The sequence below is a fragment of the Pteropus vampyrus genome, unplaced genomic scaffold (assembly GCF_000151845.1).
Source record: "Pteropus vampyrus isolate Shadow unplaced genomic scaffold, Pvam_2.0 Scaffold4, whole genome shotgun sequence".
In the NCBI taxonomy this organism is placed as follows: Eukaryota; Metazoa; Chordata; class Mammalia; order Chiroptera; family Pteropodidae; genus Pteropus; species Pteropus vampyrus.
Genome location: NW_011888785.1, coordinates 6,163,898 through 6,183,351, shown reverse-complemented (window position 1 = coordinate 6,183,351; position 19,454 = coordinate 6,163,898). Strand labels below are relative to the sequence as shown.

General features: G+C 33.5%; 1 protein-coding gene across 8 annotated transcripts in view; it reads right to left on the bottom strand.

Moving 5' to 3' along the window:
- The window catches only part of ETV1 (ETS variant 1), an 85,276-nt gene that overhangs the window by 22,000 nt on the left and 43,822 nt on the right, over window positions 1-19,454 (bottom strand). For 5 of the 8 annotated variants that reach the window (XM_023532879.1, XM_023532877.1, XM_011362907.2 and 2 more), the window contains 3 exons: window positions 15,311-15,440; window positions 12,422-12,610; window positions 8,152-8,399 (listed from right to left, as the gene is read on the bottom strand). In XM_023532879.1, the coding sequence (XP_023388647.1) occupies window positions 8,152-8,399; window positions 12,422-12,610; window positions 15,311-15,440 (567 nt within the window). The remainder of the gene's footprint in view (window positions 1-8,151; window positions 8,400-12,421; window positions 12,611-15,310; window positions 15,441-19,454) is intronic. The other 3 variants (XM_023532895.1, XM_023532894.1, XM_023532888.1) reach the window with 1 other exon arrangement.

The following is a 19,454-nucleotide window of genomic DNA, read 5'->3' as shown; positions in this document are numbered from 1 at the left end:
GAGGACAGATGACAATATGCCTAGCATTGTATTTGTAAAATCTTAAAACAAAACAAAACAAAACAAAACAAAACAACGCAGTTATCTGTATTCAAATGCTTTTAAAATTTAAAGGCTATATAATATGACATAACATTATGGAACTTTACTTATAAAACTACAAACTTCTGTTGTAAGTATCTGGGGTTGGGGTGGGGGGACAGTATCATATATAAATAAATAACAAGATTCAAACAAGATTAGTTTATATAATCTAATAGGCTCACAATTTTACAAGGTTGTGAAGGTTTTATTAAGTTAGAGTTAAAAGAAAAGTTGAAGTGATAGAAAACATAAGCCCAATTGTAATATTGACTATTTATTAGGTATTTTTATACTCTGACAATTAACATTAGTTTAAAAGAAAAATACGAGAAGAGATGCCATTAGCTGCCAAAATGCTCCACAAAAAAATTCTGAAGAGGTGAGTTTTAATGTTGAGCTTCCATACTGAATCGTTCACCTTCTAGATTCTACGTGATTTAAAACAATATCATGGATTGCTTTGGTCTCTCACTTTCATCTCTCCCTGAATCACTAAAATATTCAGACGATTTATCCTACTTGCATGGTACATGGATTAGTAGTAAGTTCAGTACGATTGCTTCATTGTCAGAAACAGTACAGTATCTTGTTTGCCTTGCACAATATTACTGTTTTAACATAATAGGTCTCTTATTTTGTTTTATCTCTTCTAGCCCCAAAAAGTGTATTTGTAAATATTAGAAATATTAACAGCATCTTATTCAAGAACTAGCAGCCTTTGAAGATTTCTCTAGAACTTAAGATAAAATTATAACAACAGAAATCCTTTATTATTGCCTCTACCACTAATACTATTTTAGTAACTTTACAGACATAACCATATTTAATCCTTATAAAAACAGAAGAACATGAGAATTATTTGGCCCTTTTCATAAATGAGAAAATAAAGGACAAAAGATGTAAGAAAACATGCTTAATACGACATAGATAGTAAACAGACATCAGGCTCAGGATGCAGTATAATATTTTCAGTGTCATACAAAGTGGGTAGTTTTATTTTTTAATGCTAAGAATAACAAAAACGTGTCGACAAGGCAGTCAACTGTGAGGGCCTGTCTATAGAAAAGGATCATCAGAATGGAGAATTCAAAGATACTTTTCAAAATTTAAGAGAATAGCAAATAAATCATAATAACACATGCTTGTCAATCCTTCAGTTTTGTTTTGTTTTTCACATGTATCTTTGAATATCTATCCTTGTAACATTTCCCAGAATTAGAAACAATTAACTAGAACATTCACATACATATACACCCACCCACACACACACACACACAAATGATTAAACAATAATCATCTATTTAATCTGACAAGAATTCCTTGAAAAGTTTTCAATTAAGTTATTCATATGCTAGGTAAAAATATTTTATCAAATAAAAAGTCTCCCTTTTACTTTAAACTATTAAATATTTAACTCAAGTAGAGAAACGCTTTAGGTATAAAAAAATTCTGTAACATTCTAAATCTAAAATATACTTTTAAAAAATAAATAATATTTATCTCCTTTCTCCTGTCCGCATTCCTGATACGCGCGCGCACACACACACGCACACACACGCACACACACACGCACACACACACACACAGATCGATCTCTAAATATTCAACCTTAAACTGTCTTATTTAATTTCATATCTTAGTCGCACATGTGAAAACAGTTGGATGTTCATTTTATCCACTCGCAAGACACAGTTCTGGGCCTAAGCATCCTGGCTGTTTCCTTTAAAAAGAAACTAAAATTCTCACACTATGAAAGTACATTTCCCTCCCTCTTCTAATTCCCTTTTCAAGCTAGCACAACGCACAAGCAGATTAGCCCTCCCTTCCCCCTTTCCTGCCTGCAAAATCCAAGTTAGACAAACACTGTGTGGCTGAAATGACATATCTGAATGGAATTCAGACCCACCAGTTCCTGTTTATGTTTCTGATTTGAGAATGTTGTCTTCTCATTCACTATACATTAGGAACACTGCAAGGCCATAAATAGTGTTGGGTTACATGCAGGCAAGACCAATGAACATTAATCATTACTTCCAGTCAACTGGCAAAGGCAGCAGCTGATGGAACACTACACCCTTCAGCTCTGTATAAATGAACATTCCAGAGAGTAAGAGAGTGAGGAGTGAGTGTGTGTGTTTCCTTTCAGTCTCCATTTTATGAATGAAACTCCAGGCTCTATAGAGTCCATTCATGTAAGAGAAATGCTTATAGGGCTCTGTCCCTAGGGTCCAATCCGTCATGGGTAAAAACTGATGTGATTGGTTTAAGACAGCCTTCAGCCTTCCATTACTGACTTAAATGCAGTCCCTGTCCATTTGACCTGTGTTAATGCATAAAGAGTAAATCCAGACCGTAGTCTCAATTCTCAAATCAAATCACTAGCCAATGCCACTTACTGTAACTCTAGATTTACAGCATATTTAAGCATTTCTTAGAAAAACTGATATAGTGGATCAGAGAGTACTGTTTGGGGAGATTTGCTGTTTTAACTCAGAAAGGAATGAAGAAAACCCATCTGAGATATACTAAACAATAAAAAGCAAAGTCAAATTCTAAGGCCAATCCTTGACTTCTATTATGATAACAAAATCAATTAGGAAGACATCACTGTCACTTTTCACAATTGAGGTACCTAAAAATCAGAGATTAAGTGATCTACTAGCCCATAAATCACTGGCTGAGTAAAAGAAAATTATCTTTGGATGTTAGAGAAACAGATAAGATGTTAACATTTTCTAAAAGATCAATAGCTCATTCCTTTAAATTCCCAAGTGATTCTCACTTGAATTTCTTAAAGAAATAGTTTTAAAGTTAGGAGAAGAAAAAAAAAAAGAGCTTTGGCCATAAGCAAATACTGTGTAGTAATGGGAGAGGGCCAAGGCTTGGCTTTTGGGAATATTATATATCAAGTACAAAAAGCCAAAGTTCATGGAACCATAACCATCACTGTCCTAGAAATTACTAAGTATGGTGATGTTTAAAAATATCTAGATTTGAGAGGGAAAGGAGCTATTTATGAGCAATTATGGGAATGATTTGTTTAGAGTCAGTCCTATAGTGAACACTGTTAGACATATAAGTAGTTTTGTAAGCCATCTATAACTTAATCCATTAATCCAAAGGGAAAAGAACACTTCTGTCTTCCAGTGACCTGAAGCCATGTGGGAGAACAGTTGCAGTCGATAATCCCTGTAATTATCTCTAAACTATTTTTCACAGGATCTTTACCATTCCCATAGAAGGAATGAGAAGGATGAATATGGAAAATGCCTGGATTTGGGTTTTAAACCTGTGAAGGATTGTCTATTATGGTGTTATGACAATTTATCTTCCAATTTCTAATATCTGATCAATAAAATGGCAGAAGATAAGTAAAGTTACCACCATATTTTGCAGTTCTAATGAAAAATACTTGACACAGGCAGGTAGGGGGAGGTGATGAGGAATCCTGTAATCTACCACCCAGAGAAAACACAGAACAGAGCAAGACCACTAAAAAGTGAGCCTACATAATAATTAATTCCTAAATAACATTCTTTTTTTCAAAGCTTTAAAAAAAACTTCAGTATTCTTTTAGGAATTACTTTTTAAGGTGATTCAAAGATATATAAATAAAAATGAGGAAATGAAGCTAAACATTTTTAAATGTAATATTTTTAAAAATTAAATTATAATTCCTAATCATGGGGCTTCCAATTTGGAAATGGCCAGCCTGCTAGTTTATAGCAGGCCTAGGTGTTCAAAATAAATATCAGTAGGCTTTACTTCCACTCCCTTTGCTCCATCTGACTTTAATTAGCATTTTTCAACAGTTTCCTTTCATAATCACTATATTCCTTGTGTTTCTTGAATAATATTTTTGGTTGATTACATATGTGAAACTCTATTGTTCAGAAAGGATGTAAGAAAATTTATTAGAAAAATATGTTTGAGTTCAATTTCCTAATAACTCCTCTTATAAGAAAATAAAAAATCATTTTTAAAATAATATAGCCTGATGATAGAATTTCTGAGCTGTAGTAGTAATAATAGTAATGATCATAATAGTAATAGTTTAGAGATAACCTACTGGGTAATTTTAACCTTCTAAAATTTTTTTTTTAATTTTATGCAAGCTGAGTCAGCTGATAGAGGCCCTGACAAATCATTCTCTAAATTTAAAGGTTTGGGTGATGAACACACAATAATACAGATGATGTATTATTGAATTGTACACTTGAAAGCTATATAATTTTATTAACCACAGTTATCCCAATAATTAATTTTAAAAAATTTAGAGGTTTTTTCTTCTGGCCTTCATCAAAGTTCCAAAGTGATAAGTATGTGGGAAACTTGGGAGGGGTTGTTTGGGTGAAGAATAAATGAACTTTAAAGTGGAGGTTAGAAAAGTTCCATCTTATTTTTTCCTTACATCTGTTTTATATTTCAGTCCGACCTCTTAAGTTTTCTGATGAAAAATGGATTCCACTGACAAAAGTTTAAAAATGACTGCTCTAGTCAAATTTTAAGCCATAGAGCTATCAAAGGTTTTAACAAAGAGTGAAGTCCAAGAAGAAGGCTCAGACAAACTGAAAGTTCATTTAACCAAAGGATTAATTCACCACTTTTTCCTGTAACTATTAATTCAGCCTTTTCCAGAAATTATTAGAAAAAGTGACTTTCTTGACAATCTCAACTCTTGACCATATGTATAACGTATTTTTAAAAAGGAAACAGAATACATTTTAATCCTAAATATCCTATATTTTCCTGTATTTTCCTATATTTTCCTGTCTTACAACAGTGAACACCTTACAGAATAAAATTTGGAGACCATCTAATGTGAAATGGACACCTCCAGATTAGGAAAAGTATATCTTCAATCATAATATATATGCTTTTATTGCCCTGGATCACATAGAGCTTTTAAAAACCATGGGAAAATATTCCAAAAGTTAGAGAAAAGGATCAGTAATCTATGTAACTAATTATGAATTAAAGTACTTTATTATTTTGGTCAATTATATAGAAAGACAGACTGTGAACTGTGCATTAAACCAAGACTATGAAAACCCTGTTCTAGTTTTGGTCGTTTCACAAAACATGATGTTAACTTGGACATAAGATATGTGCAATTGAGATGTGGAGAAGGAATTTGAAGAACTAGGTGATATTCAAGAGCTTTCATGAACTTAAAGATTTCTAATTCTATTAAACAACTATTTGTGTCAATTTCCCAATTTTAAAATAGTGCTAAAAATATTTACTATCACATAAATGTTGCATGCCACCAAATTGAAAGCAGGCCTCATCAGTAACAGCAAGAGTGGCCCTAAAACACACAATTAAAAAACAAACACATTTTCTTCTGGAAACACTCTCTACTTTTTCCTCTTCTCCCAAAGTTCAAGGTATGCACGTCCCGCTCTCCCTGTTTTCTCATTTCAGCGACCTTCTTCCTATTGCTGAAAGTTCTCCTTTCCTCTTTTCATTCCCAACTCTTAGAATATTACTCAAATTCATTTAAAAGATGCCACTCAGTCATGAAACTAGTTTAATTTTCCTGCCAACCCTTAAAAATACTACTCTTAACTATAAAAAAATAATAACTATGAAATGACAGACCAACCAATCAATTAACACAACTCTAACAAAATGTTGTTATGATTATCTCAACTATTTGCCTTGTTGGGCATTCTGAACCTTCAAAACCTCATAGGCAAGCATGAAAACGGAAAAATAACCGTGAATGAACGAAAATAAAGCACTGAACAAGGTACTCCAAATACAGCGCTCAACATGTATTCAACCCTTTTTTATGTACTCAGTTGGCCACAGGGGCAAGAAAGAGAAAAATTATGTTGAATTCAGGAAAAAGCAACCAACCAACCATCAAAAAAAACCTGTGTACTGCTTTGTGCAACACCATTATGCTAGAGAATAAGAGAAGGGGGGGAAAAAAAACCCCAAAAAACCAATAGATGTAGCTGGACTACATAGAATTTAATATAATATAATCATGATCATATACTGGTTCATCAAATTGGTCCTAAATATAAATTTCCCATCTCCTCAGTATCTTCTGATCCAACTAATTTTTTCTCTTCTCCTGAATAAAAATTTCTACTCTACTAAGATAATATTTTGCATTTTTTTAGTTTAAATATTCGGCAGTTTAAATTGCATTCCTGTAATTATAATTATAACTAATAGACCTTCCATTTCCCATGTCATAATTAATGTCAGGATTTATTAGAAGTATAATCATGCTGCCTTTTCACTTATAAAGCTTCTTTTATTTTCATAACATTTATGTTACATTAAATTAAGCAATAAAGAATTCTAGAGGCCTTCTGAAAGGAAAACCTTTAATCATAGATGCTGAATAAACTGACTATGAAACATTTTTTACATTGTTTTTCAATAACATACAATATTTTCTAATGTGCTATTTGTTCAAGATTGATAAGTGAACAAAGAAATCAATAAATCAGTAATAAATACATTAGATATCCTATAAAGGTCATTTTAATGTGCTTTCAGCAAGGATGAAAGAACTAATAGAACAAAGTATCTGGAGATCATACTTGTTGACTGCAATGTATGACACATACAGATGTGTTCAACTTAATTGCTCCAATGTGATGGCCAGTAAAATGCATAGGAATAGGATGCTATGAAGCCAGCTTCCAGTCTTCAGACCCCAGCCCACCCCACCTCCTACCTCTCTTCCTAGCCCTCAACCCCACGTTGTGCCACACCACGAGGGCCTCACATGTAAGCACATCCAAGCTCCATCCTCCCCCTCCCCCAAAGAGCTGTCCCTTAGCTACGCTTCTGGACCTAGAGGTACACACAGGGGCAGTGTGCTCTGCCTTCAGAAAACCGGACCTGAGAGGAAATTGCTCTGGCCCTAAAAGTGGACTCAGGGGTGGTTGGGCAGGGAATTCATAGGTTGTGGGTAGCTGGTGTACTTTCTAGAAATGGAGATATGGCATTTGAGTGGACAATTCCTCTTAGCCCTTTGAACTTCTGACCTGATGCGAAGGGTAGCCAAAGGAAGAATCAGTTATAGGGCTCCCTCTTGCCAAGCTTTTAAGGACAGTTCATAATAAAGAAAGTAATTTTATACAAGTTGGAAACTGAAGACCTGGAGACAATTTTTTTTCCTCAACTAGAACTGATAGAAAAACTCAGCAGTTATTCCTAGAGAACCCACAGTTCCTTCACAAAGAACGTCTATGACTTTGCATCCAAACAAAATGAAATTACACTGTTTTCAAATATTTTCAAGTCCACAGTCACTATTGACCACAGTTATAGTGTTAATAATGTTTTGCCAATGCATACTGCCCTTCTTATAAGCATTTTTTTAATTTTATACTTAAAAAAATTCCTGATGTCTAAAAAGCAGATACCTTGATTTTAAGATTATAAACAGGAGAATCTGAGCACAAATGAGTTAATTCGTCTAAGGTCTCAAGGTCAAATTTGATGGTAACATTTGTAAGAGATTTAAACTCTCCTCACTCTAAGGAAAACCCCCTCTTCATCTTGGTATACTACTTTGTGGTGTCTTTCTGGCTCAGTGAGCCTAAAGCTAAGCTCTATAAACCATATCTTTATTTTCGTATTTCTCTCTTAATATGTAAGAATCATAGTTCTGGACCCTTGGAATCTTGCCATCAATGAAGGGAAAAAACAAACAGTTATAAGTTATAAGTGCCTCAGTACAGAAGACTATGACTTCCTATAAACACTGTTATTAAACAGTGCTATAGTAGCAAAATAGAAAAAAAGCCCAGAATCCAGAAAAAAATTACAATGTTACTCTCTTGGGCTGAGTGTGTGCCTAATTTTACACATTGTACTCTTTGGATTGGTTTCATTTCTAACATGATTTCAACCATCCTCTCAGGCTTAACAGTCCCACCCTTCACTTATAAAGATTCAATGATGGGATAAAATCAGAAAGATTCTGCAAAAAAAAAAAAAAAAGGTCAGGCCCCACCCAGTCAGACGGCAATTCTAAACGAAGTGACATGCAGTGAAAAGATGTCTCAAATGTAACTTAAACCATAGGCCTACCTGAATCATATGCAAAATCTCTGGGTTCCTGTTTAATCATCAGAGGAGGCGGGAAGGTTTGGCTGGGAGCACCACCAACCATGGTGTTGTGTTCATATACTGGGTCGTGGTACTCTTGCTTAAAGCCTTGAGGTGGGAAGGGGATGTTTGGCTCAGACATCTGCCGTTGGTACACAGGACGTCCTTCCCTTGGCATTGTTGGCAGAGGGGGAAAGGAATTACAGGGTTCCGAAAGCTGGCGGCGAAATCTGGAAAATAAGAGAGCATGTTTCGAATAAAAGAGTAATAAGGAATATTCTTTAAAATACTGGTACGTTTTTTAACTGTTTAGTTAATGAACGTGATGCCAACCATCTGAAAGTGTAACTCTTTAACAAAAACTAGATTCTTCCTTCCTGGGTCAGAAACACTGTGCTTTTTAATGAAAATATGACTTGTGTTCCCCTTCTAATTGGTCCCTTGCAGCACCATTTTGGTACATCACAATAAGTTAAAGGTGAGCTTTGAGGGGGGAAAGGAGAACAGTGCACTATTTTTTGAGGAAATACATACCTTAATAGTAAAAAAGGCCAAATTCTAAATCAATTAAATCATTTACCAAGTTTCCGTATTAAGAAGGTCTCACATAATAATATACCAGGGGGCTGGGGGGTGGGGGGAAACAGGAAAAAAATAGAAATAATCTGATCTCAAACCATTTAAGTCTGTTACCAAACTAATCAACAAACTAATAAAAAAAAATCAACCAAATAAAAACCTACTTATCAGTTTTCACTCCCTCACCATCAGTTAATGAGGAAACAAGAGAGGAATGACTCTCTTCTCAAATGAGCAGGGCTCTTAAATCTTCAACAATGTCCTAAGTAACAAGAAATTCTCGTGATAAATCAAACTGGGAAATATTATAGACTAATCCAAGCTGGCTATTAAAAGACTATCTCTTTACTGACAAACAGTAGCACATAACACACTGGCTTCCAATAGCTTCAAAAAAAAAAAAAAAAAAAGATCATGTTGATAAAAATAAGCATAAATATACAGCAGACCTCCAAAGATGGAAAGAGCATGTATGTGTGGCATTTTTGGGACAGGTCATGTCGTTAGAACGCAAGGAAGTTCTGAGGCCTTGGCAGGAGGCTGAGTAAGTCTCTGTTCTTTCCTTCTTGGTTATACCCTGTAACGATTGGCTAATCACATAATCGTTCAGTTCTGTGTTTCTCATCCATAATATCACTGACCTACCACAAAGATGTGGATTAATTAAAGATTTAAAAGTGTTCTAAAAATGCCCAGGAGTGCTTAAAAATAACCTATCCAGCATTACTATGAGCAAATATAAGCCTATTAACTCTCCTTCTTCCTCCCACTAAAAGTATTCTGAAGACTTTAATTTGGAAAGTTAACATTTAATTTTGGTAACATTAAATAAAAATAAGGTAAAAGCCAAAGAATTGCAAAGCAGTTACGTTAGCATTTCTAAGAACACCCATCCTGTGATTTAACTCTAGCCTCATTGGCTGCCCTGGAAAACACTGAAATTCCACCTACACCTGCAGAAAATAAACTTAGAAACTTAGATATTGCACAACAGTGAGGCTGACTGACACTGCATTCATTTCCCTTCCCTTGCTTATTTCATTAGCCAAAAAAAGAAACAGAAATTATCATTAAGAACTGTCAAGGAATGAATCAGAAAATTGTAACTTGAAGTTAAAATAAGAAACCAGCTCACTTGTAAAGCCTTAAAGGGAAGTTAATAATACTTGTACCAAAAGCCTTGTAAGGAATCAAGCCATTTGCTTTTACGAATCAACCAGATTCTAGTTAATACTTACTGAGGACCACGTTATATATCAAACACACATGCTTCACAGGAAGCATGGTGCCATTTTGGTGCCATTTTGGTGCCATTCTTATGAGCTGCTGACCAATTGTAAAGAGAAAGTGACTCAAGAATCTTCTGGAAGAGAGTTAAAGGTAAGGAGAGCATGCCGATGAACTCTTGGATGAAGAAAAACAGCATGTAAGTGGTGAGAAACATTGAGAAAAAGAGACAAGGCTCCTGCACAGCAGGTTCAGGAAATAGTGCCAAGGGGCTGGCCTGAGGAGCAGAACAAGCCTGAGGAAAGGAAGCAGGGCGCAGCCCAGTTGGCCATAAAGCATTCTCAGAGTGAGGTGGGGTGCCCAGGCTGGAAGGGGCTATTTGGGGTAAGGATCTGTTCCCAGAGCAAATTTGCCATTTATAACCGAGGGACTGTCTTCTTTGGCTAAAGCCCTCTGAGAAATCCTCCACAGAAACATACGGCTTCAGAGATTTTCCTGGGATTGGCCAGCTGGTACTGTCCTCAAAACACAATGGGGGGCAGTGGGAAAAGACCCTGAGCTTCCCTCTGGTAGTTCCGGACCGGCTGTTCCCAGTCTCAAAAATGTGACTTCAAGTAGAGAAACTAAAATGGATTTGGCTAAAGCATTTCATGTTAGGTCACCTAAAAACAGGCACGCTGCTTGTTTAGCAGTCGTCTTCCATAAGAAACAACTATTCTGCCCAAAGAGCAAACTATACAATCTAGAATTCTGGCACTCACTTGAAGAATGAAAGACTCAGGTATCAAGAACTCTGAGAAGTCACCAGACATGGACAAAATAAACTTTGCTTCTTTTGATCATAACTCTTTTTCCCTCTTAACCCTGTACAATGTGCATCTGTTTGATGGCCCACCCTGCAATAAGATTTCTTTCATCTGTATTTACAAAACTGTTTACACAGATGCTCATACCATTATGCTCTGACAAGCTCTTGAGTCTACAGGGTGAGAAGGGAAAGACAAGAGGAAGCATTTAATAACTAAAGCACAAGAGGGCTTAGTGATGAAAACAAAGGTGGAAAAAGATACAGCTTAGTTTCATACTGAAAAGAATGCGTTCATCTTATCCCTTTTCACAAAAAGAGTTACTGAATTTGAGATTGAATCACATTAAATAACCTGTCAAGAGCAGATCTAAGTATTCCCTTATTTTCAGCAAGTTGCCAGTGGCACATCTTCTGGTTTTCTCTGCTGATCTAGGATTCTTTCTGCGAGTTATTTTTATAATGGTGCGTCAGAGCCAGTTTTCACTGGTTTATTGTTAAATTTTCGGAAATTCTGTGAGTCAATTGTTAAACACAGCCATTATTAAGATGTAAGCTGTGTAAATGTATATTTAAAAAATTATATTAAAAACAAAGTCAGTACTCAAAAACTCATCACTTTGTAATTATTGTTCCACATTTTACTACTAATTAAATGCTCTTAAGGTTATGACTACAGTATCTATATGGTAGAAATCCTAAGTAGTGAAGTACTACTTGCACATCTCTTTCCAATTCCACATTCGAGGTTGTCACATCGACAGCTTTGAGTCAGCCATGGGGGTAACATTTACATCAGAGTCTCATTAAATGCTACAGATTAGGTCTTTTGGATTTACTCTTAAAGAGCCTGTTGTTAAACATTTACCAGCAGCCCACTGGCTTTATATAAGGTAGAAGGTGAAGGAAGCATGCTGCATAAAATCAATCTGTGTTTTAAGTTGTATTATTAAGACTTCTAAAGGTCTCCCAATATCTATTTAAATGTGCATTTACTCATCCCTAGGAATCAAGAATAACCCACCACAACATTCTCCTGGCTCAACGCTATGGTTCTTGCCTTGCTCCTAAGTATTAATAATTCGGTCTATACCTCTTTCCCTTTACGTTCTCAGTGTCCGGGGTCATTCATTTGCTATCATTAAATATTCATCATTTGGAAAGGATGGGAAATGGTTTTAATCAAATAAGTTCTATTCTGCAAAGCTGTGTACAGCTAAACCATTCAATATAAGGTAAAGAACCTAATTCCATAAGCCACCTACTAAAATTAGTCTCCTAACTTTATAGAACAAGTACACACATATGCTCATAAAAATGGGATGATCTGATTTAAAGTTTAAGTGAAGCAATTTAATTCAGGCAAAGCAAAAGGGAAATGTTCAAATGTCAGTATATAGATTAATTTTCCATTTCAGCAACAAATTTAAATGTTTATAAAAGGAATGTTTATAAATGACCTTCTCTACAAATTATTTATAACTATAGATAGAGCAAGCTCTCTCTAAAAGTATTTTGCACAGATGCGCAAAATTAATATGCTCACCTTAAATCTACTACTGGTCTTAGGAATTGGCAATAGAAATTTCTTCCAAGAATGCGAAGAACAGTTTTTACAAAAAAATGGTATTTGCTGTATACCTGTGGTCCATAGGGTAGCTGCTGTCTTGCATGGACTGCGATGGAGGAAGGTGAGCTGGGAAAGCACGGTCAGGTTTCGGGGTGTGAGTTGAGTTTGGAGATGCATGATGTAGTGGGGACACTGGAGTGCTGGATGGTGTTGGGGGGTTGGAGGGCCTCATTCCCACTTGTGGCTTCTGATCATAGGCACTACCCAAGGAACCAAAAAATAAAACAAAACAAAACACAAAACAACAACAAAAAAATACATGGAGAGAGAAGGGAAATAAAAAAAACAAAAACATTTGTTTCTTTGGAATGATTAAAAAAAAAGTTCTAACCCAAGGAAAGAAAAACACATTTTAGGCTTAAGTCATAAGAAAGTTAGAATTGTATGTTTTTTGGGTTTTGTAATTCTAGAACATGTAATCTTCAAAACTGCCACACACTTAACCAGAAAACAGGATACTGGATATATAAGTTGGTAACAGCATAAATATAAAACATATATACTTTTAAATACATATACAAGCAATTTAGTGTAAGAAAAATCACTGTCTATGAAAGTGGCATTATTTCCATTTATTCTTGATATTTCTCCTTGAGCAAGTTTGACAGACCTTTTCTACTTCATGAAATATTTCTGGTATTATAATTCTTCTATGTTAAATTAGATTTTAGAACAAGAACGAACATCAGTTAAACAAGATGGAGACCATATCTATCTTGACTTTGTGGTAGAATTTTAAGAAGGCAACACTTTTGCCTTATTTTCATTTTTTTAAATATAAAATAAATGATGCTTGGCATTAACTTCCTCACATGGAATAATAAAGACTAATGAGGCAAATTAAAATCTCTCTGATATATTTAAACTTTCTTAGAGTATAAAAATAAGTAGAAAATGATGTTCTCAAGAATAAAATCCTATTGTCATAGTCAAACTTCAGAAAATTCACAAATGAATAAAATGAGTAAGTTTATTTATGAATTTAATTGATTTCCTATGTGTAGCTTTCAAGAATGTGATTTAACTAATTTTTGTAATCTAAACAATATTTTACTAAAAACAAATTTTACTTAAATTTTCAAACAAAAAATATATTTCTAGGTTAAAATATTATATTTCCTCATAAAAAAAGCATTCATCAGTACATTTGTTTCTTTTAAAAAACATTTCTTTTTGTGTTGACTTATGCAATAATTTATTCTATTCCTTTTATATAAGAGAATTACATCCAAGTGCAAAAATACAGAAGTGAAGGAGTATGTGCTATATAAGTCTACTCTTGCCTTAAAGACAATAGTATTCATATAAGAAACATTGTTTGGTTCTGTTTACTTTCTTTACCAATATTCTTAAATGAGAATCCACTTCTTTTATAAAATCGTTCACCTCTCTCATTCCCAGGTTAAAAAAACAAAACAAAACAAAAAAATAAAAAAACTGATAAGTCTTTTGCCCAAGGATATTACTTTTTCCTCATGAAATATTATATTTCTATTGTTTGTATAGAGAAGGAAAACATAATCTGTATTTCACTGTGGGAATTATTGTTCCCCAGGGAGAACCTTAAAATATTCAGTCAATTCCTCTACTGTTAATTTATGGATGTTAGATATGTCATATAATGCAGTAGTTATTTCATAGTCACACTTCTGATCGATGCTGAAATGCAATGACAATTCTATATCTCTTTGGTTCATTAATTAAAAATTCTTTGATATATTAAATAATTATTTTAATATAAAATAAAGGATGTGAATTCATAACACTGAAGGATAAAATGCAAAATTTAAAAACGCTATAAAATAAAACTCAGATTGATCAAATACAATGTCATCTGAACTGAGTATGGTATAGTAATTAGCTTCTACAAGACATCTTTTTAATAAAAGCTTTGTAGTTTTAATTGAAATGGCTCATAATTGCAGGTTCTAGTGGACCTCCTAGAAAAGCAGGTATGAAAGACAAGTTTGCCAGAATAAATAGTAATAGAATATGCAAGTATTGTTCAGCTGCCAAGAGACTGCACAAATTTAAGTTTCTTAAATCTTACATATCCTGGATATAAAGAGTGTAAGTAAGTAGTAAACATATGAGGACTAGAAGACCCTTTAGAATCATAATGTATCATGAATTTGAATTAATATAACTTATAAAACTGCAAATATATATAATCACTGTTTTAAGTTTCTAAACTAACTCCTTTTAAGAACTAAGTTTCTACTATAATTGAGGGTAATAATATTCAATACACAGAGCCAACTTCTTCCTTATGCAATTAGAAGCCAATATGAAAAGTAGCAGAATGCAATTTACTGTGAAGGGTTTTTAATGAACATATATGTTATCAAATTTTCTAACAAATGAACAATGTACTTTTATTGCTCCACCCTTTATTATCATCAGAAAGAATGACTGGCTTTTTAATAGATAATAGCCTCTGCTAAGCCTTATAAAATTCTAACTTTATTGCAATTGTCCATGAATGCATCTTATAGATCATCTGCAAAGCCTGTCAGATAACTAATGTACTGCTGAGACCTGCCAAATGTTTCATATTTTTCTATAAACTCTATCTAAAGTGCATAATGCATTCACTCCAAAGAGATCTTACAATAGCTGCTCACGCCAAGACCCTCTTTTCAAACCCAGAATGCATCAATCACTACAGTAGAAAAGAAACCAACAATGTAAATGAAAATTATTGCTTTAAAATTATTCTAAAAGTGTGTGATCAGATGGTAAATGGTTCTTTGGAGTTCTGCAAAACACATTGCCTAATTTAGCTTGTTATATACTGAAGATATAACTCTTACAAAATATGACTTGAGATTTTATATTATTCCAGACTTTTTATTTCTATAAGAACCGCCATCCTCTATATATACACCTGATTGCTTTACCTGACATTGTACAGGCACTTTTCTCCATAGCTGAATTTAAAGGGCTGTTCTTGACTGCAGGCAGAGCCAAGTTCTGAACATGGACTGTGGGGTTCTTTCTTGATTTTCAGTGGTAGGCCATGAAAAGCCACTAGAAAACAAAACAAAAATACCCACAAAAATTAAATGCAATTAGGGATTAATTATATTAACCTGAGCTACTTCTCTTCATTAAAATGTCATTAACCTTTCATATTAACATATATATAAGAAAAATCACATTTGATGAAATTTCATGGAAGAAAAAATTATGGAGAATCTCTGTATACAACTTTTCTACTTTTATTGTCTAACACAATACCTGCTTGAACTCTCTCTTATTAAACTGAATCACTTACAATTTACTTAGCTGATATTAATAAGAGAAGCTCAGTTTTCATAAAATACATTTTGAAAATATTTCAGAAAGAGATTTCCAGTGATTAAAGCAGACAAAAACGCAACTGATTATACAAGAATTAACGGAAGACTAGAACATAATTTCAAGCATTACTGAAAGGAAAATATCTCAAATCCATCAACAGTAATGGTTTAATGAAATAATAACTGAACTAAAAGAAAATCCAGGTTCAGGTCCAGTGGTAACTAATGATAATTTGGGCAAAAAACTCAAAAGATTTGAGGCCAATGTTCATCTATAAAAGAGAGATAAAAGTGCTTGCTTATCTAGTTACTGGAATTGTGAGGATGAAATGTGAGAAATATGTGAAAGCTGACACATGTAATCTACCATAAAACAATTATTCTCCATCAAATGATGATTTGCCCTTTTTCATATGACTTAATGCATGGTTATGTTTATATTCATTAATGCTTAATATAATACAAAGATCATATAAAATATGAAGGTCAGAAGACATGTATTTGAAGGTAATAATAGCTTTAAAACAATATATAAAAACACTATGCATTTTTTTCTTCTTCTATAAGATTGAACAAATATTTATTAAAAGCGATCCAGTCAGAATAACCAAAATTTTAGTACAAATAAAAAATTGGTAAAAAGATAAGAAAAAATAGACATGAGAATGGATTTTATTTTCATGTACAGTATGTCCAAGTATGACTAATCAAAGGATAAACACACAAAGGACACATGTTCTAAAGATTTATTCTAACTACTAAAAAAATTGGAATTAAAGCACAAAATATTAAGTCTATATTCTATACAGATATGACAAGGGAAACCTTGTAGTTTATTATACCATTCAATCTTGATTATGGCATTATGGCATTATAAACTTGTACAAGTTTGAATGATTTTAATATAAGAATTTGATGTCAAGAACTCTCAAGCTATAGGAAACAAATTCTATTTGTTTGTACATTTACATAATTTTGATGGAATTGTAGTACAGTAGTACTCAAGAGCCATCTGAAACATCACAGAAGACAAATTTGCCAAAGAAACAAATTTTACCCGAATTAATGGTCTAAGGAAAACATAATAAATAATCATAAAATAATTATACTAAGTGATCTATTTCAAAGTATTTCCTTAATGTAACATGTATTTAATATGCCTATTCAATGTAGAAAGTAGAAGAATAGAAACAAAGAGAAATTAAATATGTCTTCATTTATCAAGGGTGCTCATGTTCACTAATTTTACCAAGTCAGAACATTATAATGCATTAACCATTAAGAAAGATTTAAGAACCTCAAGAATCAATTATAATATAAGGACTTGTTAGGATTCTGATTTGAACAACTAACTAGAAAAAGACAACTTTGCAACAGACAAGGTATCTGAATATGAACTAGGTATTAGATAGCTTAAAAATTATTGTTAATTCTGTTGAATGTGATAATGGAATGGCAGTTGTACAAAAAAAAGACAAAGTCGGAGATTCATAAAGTATTTACAGAAAATAATAAGATATCTGAAATTTTCTTTAAAATAGTATGGAAAAAAAGGATAAGGAATGATACAAGTTAGAAAAATGTGACAAATGTTAACAGTTGATTGATGGGTAGGTGGGAGTTCATTATTCTTTCTACTTTTACCTAAGTCTCAAATCTGCATGATGAAAAGTCTTTAAAATATATATAAAAAAAATGACAAAAGATTTAAAGTCATATGTATAAGAAAGTTATTTCCCTGTGGATGTGTATATACACATACACACACACACACTTGACTTCTTAGAATGACAAATACTGTATACGAAATCCTTAACCACACATTTGTTGCTTTCTTAACAGATAGTTTTCAACTATTTTAGTATTTCTTTGAACATGTACAGCAAAATGTATACAGTTGAGTTTAGCACTTTGGATTAAGTATTAGGTTTATATTTTCCTTAAAAAACGCTGTAGTGACATAAGGAACTCAATTGGTCATTTGAAAAAGTAGCAAATTGTTATACCTGAGAAATCAGATCTAATTTATAAGAATAAAATTGGTAAGACCTTGAGTTAATAAATATGCAGTATAATGCATAGTTGATTGTGTTTATCCATTATATCAGAAACCATTATATTCAATATTATTATATTTTAAAAGTCTTTGGGACCATGAGGGAGAATAAGATTAGTAAACAGGACACAAAAAACACTAATCATAGAAGAAAATAATCTGCAAATTAGGCTTCACTGAAATTAAGAACTTCTCTTCATTGAAAGAGACTATTAAGAGAGTGCAGAATAAGCTGCAGACTGCAAGATGTTAACAATAGAAAGACCTGACAAAGAACTCATATTCAGCATATTAAGAATTGCTATGTTAATAAGACAAAATAACCCAATTAAAAATGAACAAAAGATTTGAACAGGCAGTTCATAAAAGGCACCCAAATGGAAAACAAACAAATGAACAACAAAAAAAGTATATGAAAAGATATTCAACATCTTTACCTATCAGGAAAATGCAAATAAAATCACATGCGATTGTCACTATATGCCTACTGAAAGGACTAGATTGCAAAAGATTTGGCATATCAAGGTTGAAGGTCTAAAGCAACAGAAACTTTAATATATGCTGCTGAGACTATAAATTTATAAATACACTTTGAGAAATATTTTGGCAGTAGCTGTTAAGGCTCAGTGTAAGTCTATCCCATGGCCAGTAATTACACTCTCAGGTATGTATCCAAGAGAAAGGACTACATGTGTTCACCAAAAGAGACATATAAGAATGTTCATAGCAGCTTTACTCATAATAGTAAAAACTCAAACAATTCAAATGTTCATTAGCAGGAAAATGGATAAATTAACAGTAGCATGACAGTATTCTATTTATACAACAGAATACTATACAGGAATAACAAGGAACAACTTACTGACACATGCAGAAACATAGATGGTCTCATGGATGTGAAGTATAAGAAGCCAAGCACAAGAGTGTGTAGCATATGAATTTCAAGAACAGACTAAACTAACCGATAGTGAAAGAATCCCCTTCTGTTGGTGGATGGGAGTGTTAATGACTGAGAAAGGGCACCAGTCACCTGCTACAGTACTGGAAATATTTTGCATCTTGCTCTGGTGGTGGTTATATAAATATATACATCTGTAAAATCTATCAAGATGTATACTTAGGGTTTTTGCATTATAACAAATGCACATCTCAACAAAAAGTTTAAAAAATGTAACGCTATACGAATTAAGATATTTGAACATGTCTGGGCTCCTGTTCCGGGAGAGACATCTGAGAATGTGCTTCAGTTTCATAGGATAAGCAATACAGATGAGTGGGGCGGGGGTAAATGACAAGTTTGGGGCACTACGAGGAATGGTTGCTAGCATGACAATAGCCTCCTACCAAAATGTCCACTGGTATCAACCTAGAAGCAAAAGGCATGATCCATTCTAGAATATACACTGTCTATCTTGAGCTCTAGTGCTTTCAGATTGGATCCATGTAATTCCTGAATTGACTTAGATGAAAGGACATAAGGATTCCCAAAGTGCTATCAGAGTTTAAGTTGATCCCTAAACTCAAGATTTCCAGATTTGGCTAATCATCAAATTACCCTGGCAACTTTTGGAAAAAAGAATCCCAGATCCCATATGCTATAGGTTAAATTGTATCCTCCCAGATTTTATATGTTGAAGGCATACTAACCCCAGAATCTCAGTCTGTCACCTTACTTGGAAGATTAAA